The sequence below is a fragment of the Felis catus genome, chromosome B3 (genome assembly GCF_018350175.1).
Source record: "Felis catus isolate Fca126 chromosome B3, F.catus_Fca126_mat1.0, whole genome shotgun sequence".
Lineage (NCBI taxonomy): Eukaryota > Metazoa > Chordata > Mammalia > Carnivora > Felidae > Felis > Felis catus.
In genome coordinates, this window is record NC_058373.1 from 27,770,933 (window position 1) to 27,796,567 (window position 25,635).

Below are 25,635 nucleotides of genomic sequence, written 5' to 3' on the forward strand. Positions count from 1 at the left end.
ACCAAGAACTCAGACTGATAAAAGAGCCCTAAAGCCAGTGTCCCCTGAGAAGGTTTTGAGAATCTTCAGCACACGGGGTGTCGAGGGTAAAGTACCAAGCTTAAAAGGAGTCTCCTTTTAGAAAGATGATCCTCCAGTGGGCCAACTGTGAGGAATAAAAAGAAAACAACAAAGCAAGTTCCCTTTCTCAATCTCAGCACTAAATTATATGGAGAAAAAGCTCTCCTGAGAATTCACAACCATGAAAGGTGATCATTAGGTTGGTTTTCAGTCTAAATTTATACTATGTATGGTCTAAATTCCTTTGAGAATTTAATTTACAATGACTTAGATTTGTAGTACCCCAGGGTTATAAATTCTCTTTTGATGAGTGATTTCCAACTAAGCCTCAAAGAATTTCTACATAAAATTTTCTAAGGAAAAGGGTCAGCTCATAGTTGAAAAAAGATGCCATGAGGGAGTCAGAACAACAGTCCAATATTATCTTTAAAGAAATAAAAGCTTGAAAGTATCCCTAAGGAATAAGGAATTACAAAATTACCCAAAGCAGAACTTCCAGGGATTAAAAACACAATAATTGAAATTAAATACCCAGATACATTTAATAGCAGATAATAAATAGATAACAAGAGACTAGAAGATGAATCTGAAGACATTCTTTAGCATATAGCATAGAAACACAAAGAGAAGAGGAAACATGGAAAGAAGGAGTTAGAGATATAAAGCACTCAACAATCAGAACACATTTTCAGGCAGAGATCACACAGAGAATATGGTAGAAGCAATATCTAAGGCAAAAAAACAGTCTAGGAATTTACCAGAGTTGTTTAAAGACCACTTCTCAAGAGCCAGAAAGCCCCCCTCTCCCATCCCTTACCACCTGGAAAAAACAAAGTAAAACAAAAAAGGGCAATAAAAATATATCACAGCAAAATGCAGATCACTAAAGAAATATCTTAAAAGCAGCCATAGAGAAAAGATTTATTACCTCCATTTGGGTAAAAGTTAGTCTGACCGCTGACATCTCATTAGCAACAATGAAGTCCAAAATCCAAAAGAATAAAACGTTTAACAGGCTGACTGAAAATAACAGTCAACTTAAAATTTCATACTCTAGAACAGGGGTTGGCAAATTATGGCCCATGAGTCAAATCAGGCCCACCATGTACTTTTGTAAATAAAGCTTTATTGGACATACCCAGACACATTCATTTACATATCATTCATAGGCTTGTTTTCATAGTTGCCAACAGAGACCACATGACCCATAGAGCCAAAAATACTATCACGACCTTTACAGAAAATGTTTGCAACTCTTACTTAGGATAAAGGATAAAATAAAGACATATTCAAATAAACAAAAACAATCTGAGGATAAACCAACAAAAGACTCACTAAAGAAAAATGAAAATATAAAGTAGAAGCAAAATGAAGTAGAAGAAACTGTTTAAAGATATAAGGTCTGAGACATAAGAAATAATGTGAGCAAAGACATGTGCAACATTTGGGTAAATCTGGAAAAATAACAACAAAAATAATAATGCCTATCATTCCCTAATGGGTTTGTGCCAGAACACAGGATAACAAAGTATCAGCTATTTGTATTACTTGGGAGGAGTACAGAAGTAGTAATTCACTTCAGATTTTACATATGCATGTTATAATAACCAGGAAACAATAAAAGACATAGAATTCTCCAGAGAATAGAAAAAGGACACAAAACAAAACAAAACAAAACAAAACAAAACAAAACAAAACAAAACACTTCAACCCTTTTTTATGAGACTAGCACAATCTTGACATTCTTGGCAGGCAGTCTCTGATGTGGTTCCCAAGAGTCCCTAATTCACACCCTGTGTAATCCCTTCTTGAACATGGGCTAGACCTAGTGACTCAATTCTAATGGACAGAATATGGCAACAAGGATGGACTGTCACTTTTGGATTAGGTCACACAAGAATGTAACTTGTGTTGTGCTACACCTCCCTTGCTTGCTCTGAGGAAGCCAGCTGCTACAGTGTGATGTGGCAAAGAACTGAGGGCAGCCTCAACCAACAGCTCATGAGGAACTGAATGCTCAGTATAGCCCTGAGGCAACTGCAGCCTGGGGAGAGATCCTAGGTGGGAGGACCAAGCTAAGCCACCTTCCAGAGTCCTGACCCAGAGAAACTGCAAGATAATAAACATGCATTTTTAAGTTAATTGTTGTAAGTTAAATAGATATATAATAATAGAGTACCAAAATCAGACAAGGAATATATAAGACAGAAACATTATTATAATCGCACTTTAAGATCTTGGAGCTCCCAAAAATCCCAAAGAAAATATTCACAAACACAAACCAAAAAAATATAAAACATCCTGACCAAGGTGGGTGTCTCCACAGAATGCAAGTGGGTTTAATATAAGAAAACCAATTAATCCAATTCACGACATAAATCCACTAAAGGAGAAAACATCCATAGGAATAGTTTTTTTTAATGTAGAAAGAGAAGGAAGGGGCGCCTGGGTGGCGCAGTCGGTTAAGCATCCGACTTCAGCCAGGTCACGATCTTGCGGTCCGTGGGTTCGAGCCCCGCGTCAGGCTCTGGGCTGATGGCTCAGAGCCTGGAGCCTGTTTCCGATTCTGTGTCTCCCTCTCTCTCTGCCCCTCCCCCGTTCATGCTCTGTCTCTCTCTGTCCCCAAAATAAATAAACGTTGAAAAAAAAAATTAAAAAAAAAAAAAAAAAAAGAAAGAGAAGGAAATTTCCTTAATCTCATAAAGATCATCCACCAAAACCTCACAGTAAGTTTGTGAAATGTTCAATCACAGTGTTTACTTTGCAAACTGGATTAAGACAAGAACAAGCCCACAACTACCACCCCTGCTCAATATTATATCAAAACAACCCAATACAATGAGCTTCCTTTCTTCCACACAAAAAGGAAAAAATAAGAGTGGTGAACTGAAAAGGAACAAAACTGATTTACAGATTATGACTCTATAAAGAAGATACAAGAAATCCTGAGATATACAAAAGAAAGAAAATAGTTGAATAAGGTCACCAAACATAAAGACAATATGTAAGTATCAACATTTCATCATACTAGAAGCAATTAATTTTTTAAAAAGCATTACACTAGCAAATAAAAAAAAGGAATACTCTAATGTATTATTGATATGCAAACAGTACACTTTTCTACGTACGCTGTATTTCAAAATAAAACACTGTAAAGTTATAGAACACATCAAAGATCATACAGAAATATTTTAGAATGATAACTGCTTCCAACAATAAGTACTATTAACCTTGAGATAACGTTTTAATACAGAGTCCTTACACATACCATGGACCAATAACGCACTCTAGCCATAGCTGTCTCTTAGTTTTTAACATATGACACAGAAAAGGCACCCTTACCTTTCCATCAGCTGTCACTGCAAACAGAGTCTGTTCTCCTCCAATTAACTGCACGGGTCTGAGAGTTGCAAGAGCTTCACATGGAGTGGGAACTTTAACTTTTGCACCTTCGATGCCCCCAAGCTGTCCCCTATGATTATGCCCCCATCCATAAATTGTTCCACTGCCACCCGCAGAAAGAGTCCAGTCATCTGGTCGCCTACAACAAACATTAAGTGAACAATTAACATGGGAAAGAACTGCACATACAACACCTTTCCCCAGTGTACAGCATTATTCTTGGTTCTGATATAATAACCTGTTCATCCACTGCACAAGTTGTTCATCTTGCTCTCTTTTAAAAATGTCGTGGCTCTCGTGGAGAACATCCATGTGTTCACTGTCTGCCATTAACTCACGAATTTTCTTAGCCACCTAGACAACATTATTATGAGATTATCAATAAACACTCACCTCTCAAAAATGAAACACATAATATTAAGGTAACAACACAGGAGTAATCCCGATTGCAGAATCTGAGGGAATGCCAACATCAATACTGTGATTTTATAGTTAATAAGCAAAATCAATACAATTATAATCAAGTCTAAGATACTGAAATGTCTGGGCAGTACTAGTATATCTTTAGTTTACTAAAAATAAACTTTAACTGAAATTCACAGTATGCATTTATTCATTTTCACCTATGTGATTTTTTCTTTATGGTATCCCTTTGTAAGAGAAATGTTGCTGTGTCTCATAATATTGGCATCTGTTTACACCATGACTGAATAAGGAAAATGTTTTTACATTCCAAAATAACATGCTATACCTCATCAAGAAAAAGACGTGGCAAGGGTGTTCTTTTGTCCAGGGCCACAGCAACGCGGGAGGCCATGCAGTACCTTCGGAACCAAGCCCACTTGTGCGTCTCAGCACAGCAAGGGAGAGTGTCTAGCTCCAGGTCACAAGCAAGAGCTACCAGTACCTGTAGCAACCAAAAATTAACAAAACAAGGAAGCTCAGAAATGCAGCTAAGAATCTATTTCACCAACACTGCATGCTAAAGACAGACACCATTACAGGGTTTCTGTGAGTTCTCATTCAGGAGCTCCTTATTCCAGGCTGACTGCTATGTGTCTGCAAGTGTTTTACCATTACCAGTGGTGTGGATTATTCCCACCCAGCTCCTAGTGATGCACCTTATACACAAGACCTCAGATCTGACAACTGCCACAACACTTACTGCCTAAGTCAAGCATCTCAAAGTACACTAATACTTGGCCAAAGTATTAAGGGCTTATTAGGTCATAGTCATTTCTGGAAATTTTTCATATTCAACTTCAGCAATACTTACCCATGTCCTCAAGGAGGCCTGAAATGTGGGGCACTACGCACGACCACTCTCTGTGTCTCTCCTAGCCAACCAGCTCTCTCATCACTTTATTTATTTATTTTTAATATGAAATTTATTGTCAAATTGGTTTCCATACAACACCCAGTGCTAATCCCAACAGGTGCCCTTCTCAATGCCCATCACCCGCTTTCCCCTCCCTCCCACCCCCCATCAACCCTCAGTTTATTCTCAGTTTTTAAGAGCCTCTTATGGTTTGCCTCCTTCCCTCTCTGTAACTTTTTTTTCCCCTTCCTCTCCCCCATGGTCTTCTGTTAAGTTTCTCAGGATCCACATAAGAGTGAAAACATATGGCATCTTTCTCTGTATGACTTATTTCACTTAGCATAACACTCTCCAGTTTCATCCATGTTGCTACAAAAGGCCAGATTTAATTCTTTCTCATTGCCAAGTAGTATTCCACTGTGTATATAAACCACAACTTCTTTATCCATTTACCAGTTGATGGACATTTAGGCTCTTTCCATAATTTGGCTATTGTTGAAAGTGCTGCTATAAACATTGGGGTACACGTGCGCCTATGCATCAGCACTCCTGTATCCCTTGGGTAAATTCCTAGCAGTGCTATTGCTGATAGGGTAGATCTATTTTGAACTTTTTGAGGAACCTCCACACTGTTTTCCAGAGCGGCTGCACCAGTTTGCATTCCCACCAACACCTATAGTCTCCTGATTTGTTTGTTTTAGCCACTCTGACTGGCATGAGGTGGTATCTCAGTGTGGTTTTGATTTGTATTTCCTTGATGAGGAGTGATGTTGAGCATCTTTTCATGTGCCTGTTGGCCATCGGGATGTCTTCTTTAGAAAAGTGTCTACTCGGGGCGCCTGGGTGGCGCAGTCGGTTAATCGTCCGACTTCAGCCAGGTCACGATCTCGCGGTCCGTGAGTTCGAGCCCCGCGTTGGGCTCTGGGCTGATGGCTCAGAGCCTGGAGCCTGTTTCCAATTCTGTGTCTCCCTCTCTCTCTGCCCCTCCCCCGTTCATGCTCTGCCTCTCTCTGTCCCAAAAATAAATAAACGTTGAAAAAATAAATAAATAAAAAAGAAAAGTGTCTACTCATGTCTCCTGCCCATTTCTTCACTGGATTATTTGTTTTCCGGGTGTGGAGTTTGGTGAGTTATTTATAGATTTTGGATACTAGACCTTTGTCTGATATGTCATTTGCAAATGTCTTTTCCCATTCCATCGGCTGCCTTTTAGTTTTGTTGATTGTTTCCTTTGCAGTGCAGAAGCTTTTTATCTTCATAAGGTCCCAATAATTCATTTTTGCTTTTAATTTCCTTGCCTTTGGAGATGTGTCAAGTAAGAAATTGCTGCAGCTGACGTCAGAGAGGTTTTTTCCTGCTTTCTCCTCTAGGGTTTTAATGGTTTCCTGTCTCACATTCAGGTCCTTCATCCATGTTGAGTTTATTTTGTGAATGGTGTAAGAAAGTGGTCTAGTTTTATTCTTCTGCATGTTGCTGTCCAGTTCTCCCAGCACCACTTGTTAAAGAGACTGTATTTTTTCCATTGGATATTCTTTCCTACTTTGTCAAAGATCAGTTGGCCATACTTTTGTGGGTCTCATCACTTTAAAACAACTCAAACATTACCTTAAAGAATGGGCTGTGGAGCAGTTGCTTGCCACCTCTTACAATAGGATCTTCATATTCAAATTGCCTTTGCAAAGCTTCCGGAAGGCCTTTTACCAAAGCAGCAAGAGCACTACCTGTAAAACTCTAAGAAAACAACAAGATTATATCCTAGTAAAGCAATCCAAAATGTAGGGAAAGTAACCATTTTATTTCTGTGAGTCAAAAGTTTTGTTATATTGATACTATTCTCCCTAAAAAAATGTGTATTGATATTTTCAAATAGGTTTGATGAACACTAAAATTTAAAAGAAGAGCTTGAACATTTACCTCAGAATGCTTCGTCTAGATTTCAATATAGCCACTTGCAGGGAACCAGGCCCTTTTTGGCCTACAAAGTCCCAACTCCCAAGATCGTTAGGATCAAGCATCCTTTTAACAGTAACTACCTCATCCAACAAAATAAGGGGATGTGGTGAGCCAGACTTGTTGCAAAGTCTAACAGATACAATCCTATGCTCACAGCCATTGACACATCTTTGTTTCCAAAAATCACAGGCCAGCCTGTACTCAGTATATGGAGTAACATAAAGGAGTCTGGATGGGACAAAAGCAGGCTTATTGTTATGTAGAATTTCCCAACTCTTCTCAGTGACTTAAATTTTTCAAGCAATATTTTTTTAAATTTTTTTTTAACATTTATTCATTTTTGAGAGACAGAGATAGAGTGTGAGTGGAGGAGGGGCAGAGAGAGAGGGAGATACAGAATCTGAAGCAGGCTCCAGGCTCTGAGCTGTCAGCACGGGGCCTGATGTGGGGCTCGAACTCACAGACTGCGAGATCATGACCTGAGCCAAAGTCAGACACTCAACTGACTAAGCCACCCAGACGCCCCTTAAATTATTCAAGCAACATTTTATTCCCAAAGTCAAACATCTAGAAACTGTGAAGTAATGTTCCGTACCAAAGCTCTTGCTTCTCCATCATTATCTCCAAGTAGCCTGTTTATGTTAATTGATTGCCCAAATTCAGTTGTAAGCAGCTTCCTCAGTCTCTGAAGGGCCCACATTCTGTGACTGGCAGCTTAAATGAGCAGACAGAAAATATCAGAAGCTTGACCATTTTTCCCATCAAGTACAACAGACATGATAATAAAGGTGCTATTTACCTAAGGCACTCAGCTGTGCACAGGCTGCCAACGAGGCTGCAAGGCGAGGGACAATGCTTCTGTTTGAGGTGAGATTGAGCCGGAAGTCTAACAGACATGTCACCAAGTCCATGGATGGACAGGAGAGGACACAGCGATCAGAAAGGAGGTCTTTAGGGCCTGCGAAATGAGCATTGTAAATGTTTCCATGTTGGACAGGATAAGGGCTACCCCACAAGAAGACCTGTACAATCTGACCAATGAGTGGGCCTCATCTACTCGGATGCCATGCTTAGAGGGTGCCCATGGTACCGCCACTGTCTATGTCACACAACTATGCACTGTATTAGACATTTTATCTGAAAATCAAACAGCTTAAGAAGTTCATTCAACAATAATAACTCCTTTCCCATTAGGTAATGGAGTCCTAACATCCCAACAACTGGGCTACTAAGGTTGCTCTTTGGCAGTTATGATCACCACCATGGTGGGGCCTTGGGCAGTGCTGGCTCCCAACACAACAGGAGAAGGCAGAGTACAATGTACTAAATGAAAACAATTTATGTGTCCACCTTGCTTGAGTCATCAAGATTTGGACATCGCAAGCCCCCTACTTACCTGCAGCTGGCATGATGGGATAGACTGTGAAGCGCCAGCCCCATCCATTCACAGACCCATCACTGATGAACTTCCACTTCAACTCATCCCCTGGGATGCGTAGCTCACTGGACCAGTCAGACCATTCTCGGCCTAGTGGGGAAAATTATGCCCCAGGGTTGGGTTCACTATGTCATGTGATAAACACAAACTTTTTTAAAAACAAAGCAAAATCATTCACACTATGTCTCAAGAACAGCTGGCTCCTCCAACCCAAGTTCTCCAAAATCTGAGTTCCCTCTACTCCTAGTGAATGATATTTAATACATACTGCCCTTCCATACACATTACATCAAGTACTAGGGAAAATGAAGACAGGTGGGCACTGCCCTGATACATAGCTACCACACTGCAGAGCCAGCAGCACACAAGCCCAGGTCAAGGGCTACAGAGAGTTTCCTGGGGAAGGTCTTATGTGATGGCAGTTACCCAGGAAACAGGAGAAAGAGCCCCAGATTTCCTCACAGAGCATACAATCTTACCAAAACCTGAGCCCAGCCCTTACTGCAGTCAATTATAAACCAAGTCCCTTTAGGAAGCTTTTTCACACATCAAATTTTAGTTTGCACAAGCCTCGTACTCCCATATGTCTTACAGCACCATCTCTAGCTATCTGGGTGAAACTGGGCCTCCAAGATGGCCAATGTCCTGACAAGGACCTACCAGGAACCCAGTAATTCACTGGTGAGGTGCAGATACCATTCTCATAACTATCTTACTCAAAGTACTGTGAACAGGCAGACAAAACCTTCTATACTTTGCAGCAAAATAGCTTACTATCCCTTCCTTTAGTCTCACACAGGAATGAAGCAGTAGCATTCTGTTTAATAAGTTACTAGTTCTGATCTATGAAGGTGGGCAGATAGTGTCCTGTTCAACCTCCCTTCACACCTGACCGCACGGAGACAATCCTGTTGACACCATCCATGACTGTGAGAGGGTCGTGGCGCCTCTCTGTAGAGCACTGCCGGTCAAACTCCACCCTGAGTCCTTCTGCACCTGGAGGTCAAGTGAGCACAAAACACACAGTGATCACTCCCAAATGACATACCACAGACAAGGCCATAAGCCACAACAGACACATAGAAACAGTGAGACTAATATGATGTTTAACAGCTAATGAAAAGCAGAAAGTCAGGAGGAACTGACCTCATAGACAAGAATCTAAGATTGACTGCCTCTTTCTCCCCACTTTATCTCCCACAGAAGACTTCACCTGTGATGGAAAGCCCAAGAATACACTTCTGCTTGGCAAATTCATTTTGTGCTCTCATTTCTGGGCAAATTTTCAGGCTGCAACCTCAGTTGCCAGACCAAACTTTATTATCCCCCCACCCCACACACACTTAAAATGCCACATGAAACCATATTCATCAACATTTAGTATTAGATCTAGAGTCTTCTGTGGGAAAAGTTAGCTTACAAAATAATTAATGAAGAGCAGGACCTAGGTTATGGTGGAGGGAAGAGGTTAACAAATCCCCTCCTTCAAAGCAGCTATAAAACCATTCAAAATTATAAAAGATGATAATCTCAGGGCTCTGCAAATAAATTAAAGGCAAACAACAAGTTGAGAAGTGTTTATTCATGAAAAAAACTGCCAAACTTGGATAGAGATGGGAGTACCTATGATGTTCTTGCCTGAGTATGTTTCCATCCAAGCTGGAGGACAGTTCTACCAAGATGGGACTCTGCCTCCAGGGAAAGCTGACTGGTGCAGAGCAGGGAGCAGAAAATGCATGCCAGGGGCACTGCTAATAAAAAGACCAACAAGAAAGCCTCCATCTCCACTGGCCTGAGAACATGGTTTGGCGAGTGAGTATCAAATCTGAGAGGTAAGTATTAAATCTGAGAACTATCCAGAAATTTAACAAGGAGATCATAAAATTCAGAGAGCACAGAAGGGCCAATGAGGGCATCATGGAGGCCTGGACAAACTGGGATGCGTGCACACAAGAAAACTGCCAAAACAGAGTTCTATGCCCTCCCTGCTCCCACCTGCATGTAGATCCACCAACAGAAGGGGAGATCAACAGGCTTGAGCATAAGCCAAGAGGATACAGAACAAACTCTAGAAGTCAGGCTAGAGAACAAAAATGAGAACCAAATAATGAAACCGGGACATCAGAGGCCACATGCTGTGAGGGAACCAGATTTCGGAGAGAATTACAGTCATGTTACAAAACAAGTACAGAACACAATGAAAATAACCCATCAACCAATGCAAATCTTGAAAAAGAATATCAGAATCCAGATGATACTACATACTACTACCTAAAATGTTCGCTTTTCAAAAAAATTATGACACAAGCAAAAACACTGAAAAATGTGAGCCATACTCAAAAGTAAAATCAGTCAATAAAAATGAACTCTGATGCCCAAATGCTAGATCTAGCAAACAATAAAGCAACTGAAATGTTCGAAAAATCCAAGAAAACCAGAGAAAATAAGGTAACACAGAAAACATGGTAACAAATGATAAGACTGACTTAACAAATATAGAATCTCAATAAAGAGGGAGAAACTATGAAAAAAGTACTAAAGGGAAATTTTGGAGTTGGAAAATAGAATGACCCAAATGAAAAATTCATTAGATGGGCAAAATGGCAGCAAAAAGGGAGTCAAATTGAAGACTGTATCATTTCTCTCTTACTCCTGGAAAATAAGAGAAAAAAGACAGGAAAAATGAGAAAGTCTCAAACACCTAGGAGACAACATTAAGGAATACAAACATATGCATCTGGGAATTTCCCCCCAAAAAACAGAAGAGAAAAAAAGGGCACAGAAAGAGTAATTAAAAAAATACAGCCCAAACCTCCTTATTTGATAAAAACATTAATCTACAGTTCCCAAAATTAATAAATCCCAAGTAGGATAAAACAAAGAGATCCACACCTAGACATATTATACTGAAACTACTGAAAACCAAAGACAAAAAGAGAAAATCATGAAAGCAGCAAGATTAAAAAAAAGTCACAAAACATCTAGGGGTACAAAATACCATTAATGGCTGCCTTCAATGGACGTCAGAAACCAGTGGGATGACATGTTTAAAATAATAAAAGGGAAAAACTCTAAGATTTCTAAACTAAGAAATCTATACCTAGCAAAACTATTCTTCAAAAAGTGAAGGCAAAATTAAAACATTCCCAAATAAACACATAGTGAGAGAACTGCTAGCAGATATGCTTTAGAAAAACCATTTACAGTATTCCAGGCTGAAATACAATGATAACAAACAGAAACCTGAATCCATGGGAAGAAATAAAAAGCACTGGAAAAGGGAAATATGTGGGTTAAGATACAGCATAAGTATTTTTTTCCCTTTCCTTTTCTTAATACTTTTAAAAGACAAAATATTACATGGAGCAGAGCTTAGGAAACTATAGTCCATGGGCCATATTTGTCTCACCCCCCATTTTTGCATAGCCTGTGAGCAAAGAATGATTTGTGTATTTTCAAATGGTTAGAAAAAAAATCAAAATAATATTTTGTGACACACAGAAGTTTGCTAATCCTTGACATAATGCAATGATTATCATACCATATACATGTATGTATAACAGATATAGTTACAAGTATGTGGCACAGATTTCTAACATATATAAATGTAACATATATGACAATAACAGCAAAAAGGAGACAAAAGGAAATAGAACTACACTGGAGCAAAGTTGCTACATTTTACCAGAATTAAGATATTAACCATGAAGTGGATGGTGATATATTCAAATGCTTATTTTAGACCCTAGAGCAAACACTAAAAAAAGTGGCTGAAAATCAACAGAGGAATTAAAATGTTACACACGAAAAAATTTTAACACAAAAGAAAGCACTAAAGGAAGAACAAAAGAAGACACAGGCATTAGAGAAAATATAGCAAAATGCCGGATGTAAATCCAACCAAAGCCATAATTACATTAGATATGAATGGCCTAAGCATCTCAATCAAAAAGCAGAGATTGCTGGATGAAAAAAGCAAGATGCAACTAAAAGGCGCATAACCAGAGACAAACCCAGGCTCAAAGACAAAAAAAGTTCAAAGTAAAAAGTTGGAAAAAAATCTAGTATGGAAACAATCACCATAAAAGAAATGGAGTCGCTATACAAATATTACACAAAACAGAATTTAAGGCAAGAAATGTTAATAGAAACAAAAAGGGACATTTCACACTGAAAAAAGAGTCAAACATCAGATATAAATAACAATTACAAAGGTATGCATACCTAACAACAAAGCTCCAAAATATATGAATGGAAAGCTGATAGAAATGAAAGAAGTAGACAAGTCCACAATTATAGCTGAAGATTTCAATATCCAAGTCTCCAGAACTGACAGAATGAATGAAAGAAAATCAGTAAGACTACACATTTCAACAGGACTACCAATCATCTTAACCTTACAGATAATAATTACAGAACACTCCCCCAACAAAGGAAGAAAGTACATTCCTATTAACAGACATGAAACATTCTCTATGATAGACCACATTCTATAAAACAAGTTTCAATAAATTTAAAAGATGTGAAATCATTCAATGTATGACTGAACAACTACAACCATAATTGTATAACTACAGTGGAATTGAATCAGAAATCAACAAAACAAGGAAATTTGGGAAACCTCCAATACTTAAACGGCACTTCTAAATAATCCATGATTCAAACAAGAGATCTCAAAAAAGAAATTAGGAAATATTTAGGCTGAACAAAACTTGAAAACACAGCATTATCATAATTTATGTGGCATAGCCAAAGCAGTGTTTAGAAGGAAATCTAACACTTCAAACTCTATTAGAAAAGAGGTCTTGGGGCGCCTGGGTGGCGCAGTCGGTTAAGCGTCCGACTTCAGCCAGGTCACGATCTCGCGGTCCGGGAGTTCGAGCCCCGCGTCAGGCTCTGGGCTGATGGCTCAGAGCCTGGAGCCTGTTTCTGATTCTGTGTCTCCCTCTCTCTCTGCCCCTCCCCCGTTCATGCTCTGTCTCTCTCTGTCCCAAAAATAAATAAACGTTGAAAAAAAAAAAATTAAAAAAAAAAAAAAAAGAAAAGAGGTCTCAATAATCTATGGTTCTACCTTAAAAAAACTAAAAACAAAAAGCAAAAACATATTGTACCTGAAGCAGAAGGAAGAAAATTATAAAGATCAGAATAGAAATCAGTAAAAGAGAAAACAGAAAAACAACTGAAGAAAGAAACAAGTCAATGAAACCAGAAATTAGTTCTTTGAAAAGATCAACAAAATAAACTTTCAAGATGACTGACTGGGGGGGCAGAAATGTAGAAGATACAAATGATCAAAACCAGGAAAAAAAGAAGGAATATCACTATTGTGTTATAATAAAATATGTATTTTATTATACATATCTTGTATCTCATCATTGGCACAAAGCTCCTAAGACCCTAGAAATTTTCTGTTAGGAGTGTCTTTTGTCATTCATAAGGAGCCTTTTTGAGCCCACCTAAGTTTATGCTAATGAGGTAATTTAGGGTGGGGTCTCTAGATTACCTCAGAATGGGGCTGGTCACCAGAAAGACCAAATGATTAGAGAGCTGGCTCTTTCATTACCACCAAGAGATCTCTGGGAAGGGGAGGTAAGGTGGAGGGGGTATTGTAGATTAAGATACATAAAAACTCCTGAATAGCAAGATTTGATAAGACACCAAGCTGGGAGGATGATATACCCCAGTTTCATAGCAACAGAAGCCCCTGTATCAGGTTTTTTCCTGACCTCATCCTATGTACCTGTTCATCTCACTATTCATCTGCACCCTTTATAATATCCTTTATAATAAACTGGTAAACCTATGTGTGAAGCTGAATAAAGGAAACCTCATTTCAAATGAAGTCAGGAGGCTAGAATGGGGAGCTCTCATGCCCTACCATTCTTCATCAGTTGCAGACCCCAACAGGAAGAGAGGTATCTTGCGTTCCCAACAGGAAGAATGTCAATCCTACACAAACTCTTTCAGAGAAAAGAGGAGGAAGGAACATGTATTAAGGCCAGTATTATCCTGACACCAAAACCAGACAAAGCTATCACAAGAAAGAAAAGCTATAGGGGCGCCTGGGTGGCGCAGTCGGTTAAGCGTCCGACTTCAGCCAGGTCACGATCTCGCGGTCCGTGAGTTCGAGCCCCGCGTCGGGCTCTGGGCTGATGGCTCAGAGCCTGGAGCCTGTTTCCGATTCTGTGTCTCCCTCTCTCTCTGCCCCTCCCCCGTTCATGCTCTGTCTCTCTCTGTCCCAAAAATAAATAAAACGTTGAAAAAAAAAAATTTTTTTTAAAAATAAAAAAAAAAAAAAAGAAAGAAAAGCTATATGAATAAATGAATAAATTTTAAAATACAAACCTAAAAGAAAGCTATAGGGCAATACTATTCATGAAAATAGATGCAAAAATTCTTAACAAAATATTAGCAAACCAAATCCTGTAACATATAATAAAGATTATACATTATGAACAACTGTGATTTGTTTAAGATTAGAGTGAGTTTAATATCCAAAAACTGATTTCTGCAATATGCATTACTGAGTAACAAAACACACAAAAAGCATTTGCCAAATCCAACACTCATTCATAAAATGTACCTACTACCCCCCACTAAGTAGGAATAGAAACTTTCCCAAGTTGATAGGGGCGTTTATGAAAAATCTATAGTTAATGAATTTAATGCTGAGAGACTGAATATATTCACCCTACTGGAACAAGGAAAAGGATTTCCACTCTCCCCCTATGTATACAACACTGATTGTAGTCAGTCTCTGCTCTAGATTAAGGAATAGATGATGCCCTTTAAACTGCTATAAAGAAAGACATGTGGGGCGCCTGGGTGGCTCAGTCGGTTAAGCGTCCGACTTCGGCTCAGGTCATGATCTCACGGTCTGTGGATGATGCCCTTTAAACTGCTATAAAGAAAGACATGTGGGGCGCCTGGGTGGCTCAGTCGGTTAAGTGTCCGACTTCGGCTCAGGTCATGATCTCACGGTCTGTGAGTTCGAGCCCCATGTCGGGCTCTGTGCTGACAGCTAGGAGCCTGGAGCCTGCTTAGGATTCTGTGTCTCCCTCTCTCTCTGACCCTCCCCCATTCATGCTCTGTCTCTCTCTGTCTGAAAAATAAATAAACATTTAAAAAAAAAAAAAAAAGAAAGACGTGTGAAATGAGATTGGGGAAAGGCTGTTTCTGCATATGATGGTTAGGAAAAAATTCTCTGAACAAGAGAATGGTCAGAACTCTATAACTAATTGCCTAGGGGAAGAATATTTCAGGCAGATGGCAAATATGAAGTGAGACAAATATCCTCAGCCTGGAATATATTTCAGGACTAGGAAAGAAGATGACGAGGAGGCGCCAGGAGGGAGAGACAACGAGGGAGAAAGGAATACATTGAAGAGGTGATCAGCGTTCATACAAAGTTGTATAGGCCATGGTTAGAGAAGTTCAGCTCCTATTTTAAGGTTATAGGGATATACTGGTGGGTTTTAAGCAGAAGACCAGCGTGTTCTGACTGGGGTGGTTTACAGGGTGGTTTTAAGAGAGCATCTCTGGATGTCCTGTAGGGAGATGATTCTGGAAGACACAGAAGGTTAGGTGTAGAAGTGGGAACATGAGCAGCCCACTAATATATGGTGCTCATATAATAAACTGGATGTGACTAGGTGGCTGGACCCAGAATGGCCTGGAGTTAGAGAGAAATGGCTAAGTTCATAATATATATATTTTAAAAGTAGAAATGATAAGCACTTCTGGGGAAGAAGGCAGATAGGAAAACCCTAAATTCACTTTACCCCACAGATACAACTAGGTAACACTCACATCAGAGCAAACAACACAGAAAGAGGCCCAAAGACTGGGGGAACAAAATGACACAACTAAAATCAGTCAAGGTATTCACAATATAAACAGATGTAAAATATGACACCATATACTAAAACATTGGGGGAGAGAGGAGAAAAAAATGGGTTCAAACTTACACAACCATCAACTTAATATAGATTGTTTATATGCAGAAGATGTTATATACAAACCTAATGGTAACCACAAATCAAAACCTACCAATAGATATGCAAAGAATAAAGAGAAAGAAATTCAAATATATCATTAATGAAAACCAGCAAACCATGAAAGAAAGAAAAAAGGATCAGAGAAAAACCTCAGAAACAACTGCAAAACAACAATCAATTTATGGCAATAAATAGGTATCTATCAATAATCACTTTGAATGTAAATGGACTAAATGCTCCAATCAAAAGACACAAGGTGTCAGAATGGATAAAAAACAAAACAAACAAACAAAAAACCAGGACCTATCTATATGCTGCCTACAAGAGACTCACTTCAGAGCTAAAGACACCTGCACACTGGCGGGGGGGGGGGGGTGAAGAAACACTTGTCATATAAATGGATGTCAAAAGAAAGCCAAAGTGGCAATACTTATATCAGATAAAGTAGATTTTAAAACAAAGACTGTAACAACATACCAAGAAAGACACATTACAATAATAAAGAGGACACTCCAACAAAAAGATATAACAACTGTAAATATTTATGCACTCAATACAGGAATACTGAAATACATAAAATAGTTAATAACAAACATAAAGAAACTAATTGAAAGTAACATACTAATAGTAGGAGATTTTAACACTCCACTTACACTGATGGACAGATCATCCAAACAGAAAATCAACAAGGAAGCAGTGGCTTTGAATGACACACTGGACCAGATGAATTTAACACACATATTCAGAACATTCCATTCAAAAACAGCAGAATACATGTTCTTTTCAGGAGGGCACAGAACATCCTCCAAAATAGATCACGGAGTAGTCCACAAAACAAGCCTTGACAAATTCAAGAAAATCAAAGCCATACCATGCATCTTTTCTGATCACAACATTATGAAACTAGAAATCAATTATAGGAAAAGTCTGGAAAACCACAAATACACGGAGGGTAAATAACATGCTACTGAAAAACAAATGGGTTAACCAAGAAATCAAAGAAGAAATCAAAAAGTACATGGAATCAGGGGCGCCTGGGTGGCTTAGCTGGTTAAGTATCCGACTCTGGATTTCAGCTCAGGTCATGAACTCACAGTTTGTGGGTTCAAGCCCCACATCTGACTCTGTGCTTACAGCATGGAGCCTGCTTGGGTCTCTCTCTCTCTCTCTCTCTCTCTCTCTCTCTCTCTGTCTCCCTCTGTCTCTGCCCCTCCCTGCTCATGCTCACTCTCTCTCTCAAAATGAGTAAATAAACTTTGGGGGAAAAAAGTACATGGAATCAAACAAAATGGTCCAAAACTTTTGGAATGCAGCAAAAATGTTCTAAGAGGTAAGTTTATAGCAATACAGGCCTACATGAAGAAAACAGAAAAATTCACATAAACAACCTAACTTTACATTTAAAAGAGCTAGAAAAAGAACAACAAATGAAATGTAAAACCAGCAGAAGAAAGAAAATAATAAAGATTGGAACAGAAATAAATGATATAGAAACTAAAAAAAACAATAGAATAGATCAATAAAACCAGGAGCTAGTTCTTTGAAAAGATCAACAAAATTGATAAACCTCTAGCCAGACTCATCAAAGAAAAAAAAAAAGGAACTCCAATAAAAAAAAGTGACAAATGAAAGAGGAGAAATAACAACCAACACCACAAAAATATATAAAATTGTAAGGGAGGGGCGCCTGGATGGCTCAGTCAGTTAAGCGTCCAACTTCAGCTCAGGTCATGATCTCAGGGTTCATGGGTTGGAGCCCCGCATCAGGCTCTGTGCTAACAACTCAGAGCCTGGAGCCTGTTTCAGATTCTGTGTCTCCCTTTCTCTCTGCCCCTCCCCCACTCGCACTCTGTCTCCCTCTGTCTCAAAAATAAATAAACAGTAAAAAAAATTTTTTTAATTGTAAGGGAATGTTATTAAAAACCATATGCCAAAAAATTAGACAACCTAGAAAAAAATGGATAAATTCCTATAAACATATTACCCACCAAACCTGAAACAGGAAGAAATAGAAAATTTGAATAGCCCAATTACCAGCAAGGAGACTGAATCAGTAATCAAATCAAATCAGTAATCAAAAAACTCCCAACAAATATAAGTCCAGGACTAGACAGTTTCACAGGTGAACTCTACCAAACATTTAAAAAATAGTTAATACCTGTTCTTCTCAAACTATTCCAAAAAACAGAAGAGGAAGGAAAACTTCTAAGCTCATTCTATGGTGTCAGTATCACCCTGATACCAAAACCAGATAAAGACACCACATAAAAAAAGAGAACTACAGGTCACTATCTCTGATAAACATAGATGCAAAAATCCTCAAAAAAAATAGCAAAACCAAATTAGCAAAAAATTAGCAAACCAAATTCAACATTACATTAAAAAAACCATTCACCACAAAAAATGGGATTTATTCTGAGGATGCAAGCATGGTTCCACATTCACAAATTCATCAACATGATATATAAACCATATGATCATTTCAACAGACTCAGAAAAAACACCTGAAAAAGTACAACATCCATCCATGCTAAAAGCTCTCAAAAAAGTAGGTTTAGAGGGAACATACCTCAGCATAACTAAGATCATATACGAAAAACCCACAGCGAACATCATACTCAATGAGGAAATACTGAGAGCTTTTCCCCTAAAGTCAGGAATAAGACAAGAATGTCCACTTTCACCACTTTTATTCAACATAGTACTGGAAGTCCTAGCCACAGCATTCAGAAAGCAAAAAGACATAAAAGGTATTCAAATGGGCAAGAAAAAAAAGCAAAACTTTCTGATTTGCAGATGACATGATATTTCACATAGAAAACTCTAAAGACTCCACCAAAAAAACTACTAGAACTAATAAATAAGTTCAGTAAAATCACAGGATACAAAATTAATGTGCAGAAATCTGTTGCATTTCTATACACTAATAATGAAGCAAAAGAAAGAGAAATTAAAAAAAAAATCCCATTTACAATTGCACCCAAAATAATAAGATACCTAGGAATAAACCTAAGCAAAAAGGTGAAAGACCTGTACTGTGAAAACTATAAAACACTGACAAAAGAAACTGAAGACACAAAGAAATGGAAAGATGTTCCATGCTCATGAATTGGAAGAACAAATACTGTTAAAATATTTATACTACCCAAAGCAATCTACACGTTTAATGCAATCCCTATCCAAAGACCAATAGCATTTTTCACAGAGCTAGAACAAACAATCCTAAAATTTATATGGAACCACAAAAGACTTTGAATAGCCAAAGCAACCTTGAAAAAGAAAGGCAAAAATGGAGGCATCACAATTCCGGACTTCAAGTTTTATTACCAAGCTGGAGTGGGACACCTGGGTGGCTCAGTCAGTTAAGCATCCAACTTCAGCTCAGGTCATGATTTCACAGCTCATGAGTTCAAGTCCTTCATTGGACTCTGTGCTGACAGCTCAGAGCCTGGAGCCTGCTTCATATTCTGTGTCTCCCTCTCTCTGTGACCCTCCCCCACTCACACTTGGTCTCTTTCAAAAACAAACATTAAAAAAATTTTTAAATACAGACTAAATTAGAAAGGGCATAAGAGTAAATGAACACAAATAGATGATGCTTTAAAACAAACAGAAGGAGGAAAAGAAGAAAAAGAGAAAGGTAGGAAGTATTTGAGAGGCAATAGTTAACATGGAGTCTAAAAGGTATCTAATACACAATGATGATCACGGGTTCTTTCATGGAAAGTACAGTACAAACTAACACAACAGGTCTGCACTGCAGGTCTGAAACTGCATTTTAAAGGAACATACCACCTATCTGTGAATACCGCCTATAATAACCATTTGAAAACATACTCTAGTAAAATTACTGAAACAAAGCACAATACATAAGTGGAAAAACAGATTACCACCATCACACTTTCACAGAGGAAGAATAGGTGATCCAAAAATTTACTACCAAGAAAACCTAACTTTCAAGTTTGAGCACAAACTGTCATGGACAAGCCGATCCCAGGGCTGCTATCCTGAGCCCACTGAAGAACTGACTAAAGTGTGAGCTTCAGTCAATCATAATGAAAAAAGAGATAGGGCCCCTGGATGGCTCAGTCAGTTGAGCGACCGACTCTTGATTTAAGCTCAGGTCATGGCATGGTTCATGAGATTTAGCCCCATGACGTGCTCTAAGCTGACAGCACAGAGCCTGCTTGGGATTCTCTCTCTCCCTCTCTTTCTGCCCCTCCCTTGCTTACACACTCTCTCTCTCTCCCTCTCAAAATGAATATTTTTAAAAAAGAGAGAGAGACAAAGGACTAGAAGTGAGCATTAACAGAGTAAAAATAAAACTAAATGAAGATTGAATAGACATACGGTATGTAATGGTTATTATGCTCTGGTAGATACAGTATAATCACATTTTAATAAAGTTGGGAGAAGGAAGAGAGAATAAGCCAAATTTTTTTTTTTTGCTATTTCAGGAACTGTATTCATGTTTGCTTATATTAGATTTGAACCCTTAGTCTCTTGTTTCTGAAATGTGAAATAAAGCAAATGAATAATTTTGAGATATTATAATTCTGTCATCCCCTATCTAATCAAGATTTTCAGTATAGAAGAAAACACAGAAGTAATGTTAGAGGTTAACAGAAACCTTGCAGTTCTGAATTTGAATACAATGTATCAGTATGAACTCAAAAGAAAGGGGACTGCCCAACCATTCATCCTACCTCTGTCTATTGAAAAGGTCTAGAAACAATGACAGCCCAGTAATCTAAAATGCCTTCTCCACTGAAAGACACCAAGGAAGATTCCAGGTAGGGGGCAGAAACTACATGACAAGCCCAAAGCATCTTGTTATACCAGACTGCATGGAGGTTATCAATGGATCACCAATGTCATTTCCGGAACAAATTGAAGAGGTTCCTGATATCTAGAGATGGGATAATTTGAGCTTCAACAGAATAATAGTCACAAGGGATTAAAGCCCATCATATATGTTTAAATCCGTAAGTTCATAACAACATAAAAGAAAAAAAAATTCTGGTCACCTTCAAAGAATGATAGGGAATCAATTCATCCTCTTAAAAATATAAATAGAAGAAAGCTTTTAATCCTGTCTTGCTTATGCAAACAGCACCCCTAGATAACTAACTAAAGGATGAGGGGAAATATCTCTTTATAAAGTATTCCAGCTAATAAACAGGAAAAGAATGGAACAATTAGAATAGCACCATTTTGCAACCCCCAATGGATTAATGGCCTCAGGCTCTGAGTATCAGTAGCTGCTGACATCACATAAGGAAAGACAAGCAGGCACAGGGACACAACCACCAATGGTCTTGCCAAAGGTCTGAACTACTTAGAACTCTGAATCAGGAGAAATTTGCAGAAAGACAAGGATCAAGAATAGGCTGAAGTGCAGCAGGAGTATGTAAATCCAGGCTGCAGGGAAGACCAATGGGTTAAAGGCTGAGGTTCCTCAACACATAGATTGTTGAAAAAAAGGAAAAAGAAAATCAAGGAAAGAACTGAAGTTACAATAAGAAACTTAAAAGATAGAAACTATTAATTAGAAAGAGACTTAGAAGAGGGTACACACCTGGGTAACAGAAACTGCCCAGAAATACAAGTCAGCATTATCTCTAAGGGCGGGCAGCAATCACTTTAGTGGGGACACAAGAAGAGTTTCTGGAAACTGGCACAGGACTTCTTCTAGATCTGAGTTTTGGTGACTATGGCAACCACACCTGATAATCGTTAAGCTAAACATTCATTCTGCATGGTTTTCTGTATCATGTTTATTTTGAGAAAAAAAGTATTTTTAAAAAGTTGGGGAATAATTCTAAAGCAATTCTGTAGCTTCTTTTCTATAAAATGGTGTACTTCTGATACAATTATTGAAATGAAGCTATTCTATAGGCAGAGATTCTTCCCCCCTCCTCCTCTCTCCTCCCCCTAGGCCAGCGCTGAGTACCTGGTATCTTCACTGTTCCACTGGAGGAAGTGTCGTCTGTGTAGGGATGGCTACTCTCCACCACCACAGGCTGAGAGGACAAGCGACCACTCTGCGAGTCTGTGGCCACATCCTCCAACTCAGTGACACAGAGCTCCAGCAACATATCTGCCACCTGGGGGAGGAAGCAGGGACACGATCAGGGCACCAGGATAGGACTTCAGAATTTGATAAATCTAGTTTAAATCAGGGCTTGGTTCCCTCATCTATAAAATCAAGATAGCACAGACCTCAGAGGTGCTGTGAAGCTTGTAAGTAGCTGGGAGCTGCCTCACATACACAAGACACTCAATATGTGCCAACCAATGAAAGTGTGATCACAACAGTTTTTTATACCAAGACAAGATTACTTCCTAGTGAGGAAAAATCTGCCTCAGGAACAAAAATATCCAGGGCAGGAGCAGAAAGGTGATAAAAATGACCAAGATCCTAGAAGTCACTGGGGTCAAACAGGAGGGGGCAGGAATAGATAGGAACAATCAAGCCACCCAGATCAAACAGCAGCATAATACCTGAAACAAACAGCTACAAGCACAAACATAAGTGGGATTTCCCTTGACCCAGGACATTAAGGGTCAGCCCCAATGCCATCTTCTCTGAACAATCCATAATGTCCTTATGTCATTTTTTTAAAGTTTATTTATTTTGAGAGAGAAAACACACACAGGGGAGGGGCAGAGAGGGTGGGAGAGAGAATCCCAAGCAGGCTTGCACTGTTAGCACAGAGCCCGATGCAGTTGTCAAACTTGTGAATAATGAGATTGTGACCTGAGCCAAAATCAAGAGTCAGACGCTTAACCAACTGAGCCACCCAGGCTCCCCAATACTTATTTCATTTTAAAATTTTACTGATTCACACCATTGAAGTGGTAAATACTGGTGATTATAAACTCTTTGATTTCTATTTTTAAAAACAAATAAGAATATGTTATTGTAGCAGTTAAGAGCCTGAAAATTTTTGAAATTTAGAGAAAAAAACTATTGTGTATTCCATACTTTCCAGGAATAAATGATTTTTCTCCTCTATTTTTCCTCACATTTAGATAATAAATAGATTAGCTTAGTAAATAGTTTTGTTAATGACAAACTAATATCACTGCTATCTAGGTAACAGGACTATAAATTCAGACATCTCTCTTTTAAGAGTCCCAAATATTAGGTTGGGGTGACACAGGACCAGCATCTTGCCCCTGACCAGGATAGTCTGAAGACACTCCTATCTTTGCTTCTGTTTCCCCTTAAACCTAGTGTGCATCACTGGGACACACATGTTGGGAGCATCAAACACCTACCACACAGTCCACCAGTTTTCTGGGCTTCACAATCCTCCTCTGAAAATCCCATCACTCCCCCAGGACAGGTCAACAAGAAGAGGGTGACACAGGCATCACAGATGTGGCTTTTCCCTCAGAGCACTCAGGGTCCAGTCCCATTTCTCCCACCCACCAGCAACCTGAGTGTCCACAGCCAGTGGACAACGTCTCAGAGCCTCAGTTTCCTCATCTGTAAACAGAGAACATCTACCATCTATACTGAGAATGCACTTACAACTGGGCCTAGCAGATATGTGTGTACTAAATATTGGGCATTATTACTTTATTTTTTTTTATTTTTTATTTTTTTTTTAAATTTTTTTAACGTTTATTTATTTTTGAGACAGAGAGAGACACAGCATGAATGGGGGAGGGGCAGAGAGAGAGAGGGAGACACAGAATTGGAAGCAGGCTCCAGGCTCTGAGCCATCAGCCCAGACCCCGACGCGGGGCTCGAACACGCGGACCGCGAGATGGTGACCTGAGCTGAAGTCGGACGCTTAACTGACTGAGCCACCCAGGCGCCCCTGGGCATTATTACTTTAAATCCATGTCCTCATTCATATCCTTTCCTCTCACAAATGCAATAAACTTGTGAAAAAAACAAAAACACAAAAAAACAAAAAACAAAAAGCTTTTGCTTGTGGCAATTCATCTTGATTCAATCTCTCAGAATTGTGCCAAGTACCTTGCCTTAAAAAAACTAGAAAGTAGGAAACCTACCTCTTGTTTTTCCTGAATACGATTAAGAAATAACAAGCCCCAAAACATTTAATTTACTAACTACCAAATCATTTACTATGTTTTCAAGACCACTCAACCACACTTAAGTATTTTCTCATTTGGGCGGCAGTGATATAAGGTCTAGAAAAACACAGGTTACATTTCTGTACAGAGTTCATGGCATCAGACTCCCTGATGTGGCCAGTTCTAAAAAGGCAGAAGGCCATTGATAAATAAAAGAGTCATTAGGAAGCCAAAAAGTTTTAGGACTGATCAATCCAATTTCTAAGATGTACTGATATGATGCTGACTTTATACCCTAAACTAGCCACATGTAGCTATACACATTTAAATTAAACCTAAATAAAATGAAAACTTCAGTTCCTCAGGTGCACTAGTCATCAAGTGGTCAACAGGTACATGTGACTGGAAGCCACTATACCGGATGGCTCAGCTAGCCACCACAGTAGAAAATCCTGATGGACCCCATGTTACCAAATATTAAAACTATTTTGCCATAATAGGTTAATGTACAGAAGAGTCCATAAATGGACCCAAATATACACATGAATTTAAAATATGATTAAAATGTTTTTCAAATCATTGGGAAAAGGATGGATTTTTATTATTATTCAATAAATGGTTGTCAGACAACAAGTTTGCCATCTAGGAAAAAATAAAGTTGGATCCCTACATTATCCCTTATATCAAGATAAATCCCAGATGGCTCAAAAATGTAAATATAATAAATGAAATCATAAAAATAATTGGAAGAAACTTGGGAAATTTTCTTTAAATAATGTCACATAGGCAAGCAGTTTCTCAGCATAATACAAAATTCAGAAGCCATCAATGAAAAAAACTGGCAGATCCAACTTCATAAAAATCAGAAATTTCTAAATGGCAAAAAATACCAAAATGATGTCAGAAGGCACAGTGAGGACAACCACAGCACACAGGACAGAGAAAGGGCTTGTTTACAAGGAGTCCTTCTGAACTGCTATCTCCTAGAATAAAATCAAGCACGAGAGAAGGTGTGATGTCAACAGTAGCATATCCCTCAGAGAGGAGCCCACGACACCCATCACATGGCTCACCTGTGGGTATGCGGTACCCATGCCAGACAGCACAGCTGACAGCACATCCCTGCCCTTGTCCCCTGCCCGGCTGCACACGGACAACTTCAGCAAGTCCACCATGACACGAGTGTCATCCGCAACGAGCAGACTAGTGAATTCATCCAAGGACTGAGGTTCTGGGCCTGTTGCTTTATTTTGGCTTTCAACATCCTAAAAAGTCCAACAATTAAAATGAGGAATGATACATTATGAAATAGTCACCAGTTTACCCATAAACTCAAAGAATACATGACTACTACTGATGAATAAGGGACTTTCTGAGGCCTTTAGCCTTTAAGAGCATGAAATGCCAGGACAGAC

General features: G+C 38.9%; 1 protein-coding gene across 9 annotated transcripts in view; it reads right to left on the reverse strand.

Moving 5' to 3' along the window:
* Positions 1 to 25,635, reverse strand: part of HERC2 (HECT and RLD domain containing E3 ubiquitin protein ligase 2) — a 279,601-nt gene that overhangs the window by 27,436 nt on the left and 226,530 nt on the right. For all 9 annotated transcript variants that reach the window (XM_045058960.1, XM_045058959.1, XM_045058962.1 and 6 more), the window contains 10 exons: positions 25,294 to 25,485; positions 22,122 to 22,275; positions 9,060 to 9,167; positions 8,130 to 8,261; positions 7,533 to 7,691; positions 7,329 to 7,447; positions 6,386 to 6,511; positions 4,214 to 4,369; positions 3,701 to 3,816; positions 3,403 to 3,601 (listed from right to left, as the gene is read on the reverse strand). In XM_045058960.1, the coding sequence (XP_044914895.1) occupies positions 3,403 to 3,601; positions 3,701 to 3,816; positions 4,214 to 4,369; positions 6,386 to 6,511; positions 7,329 to 7,447; positions 7,533 to 7,691; positions 8,130 to 8,261; positions 9,060 to 9,167; positions 22,122 to 22,275; positions 25,294 to 25,485 (1,461 nt within the window). The remainder of the gene's footprint in view (positions 1 to 3,402; positions 3,602 to 3,700; positions 3,817 to 4,213; positions 4,370 to 6,385; positions 6,512 to 7,328; positions 7,448 to 7,532; positions 7,692 to 8,129; positions 8,262 to 9,059; positions 9,168 to 22,121; positions 22,276 to 25,293; positions 25,486 to 25,635) is intronic.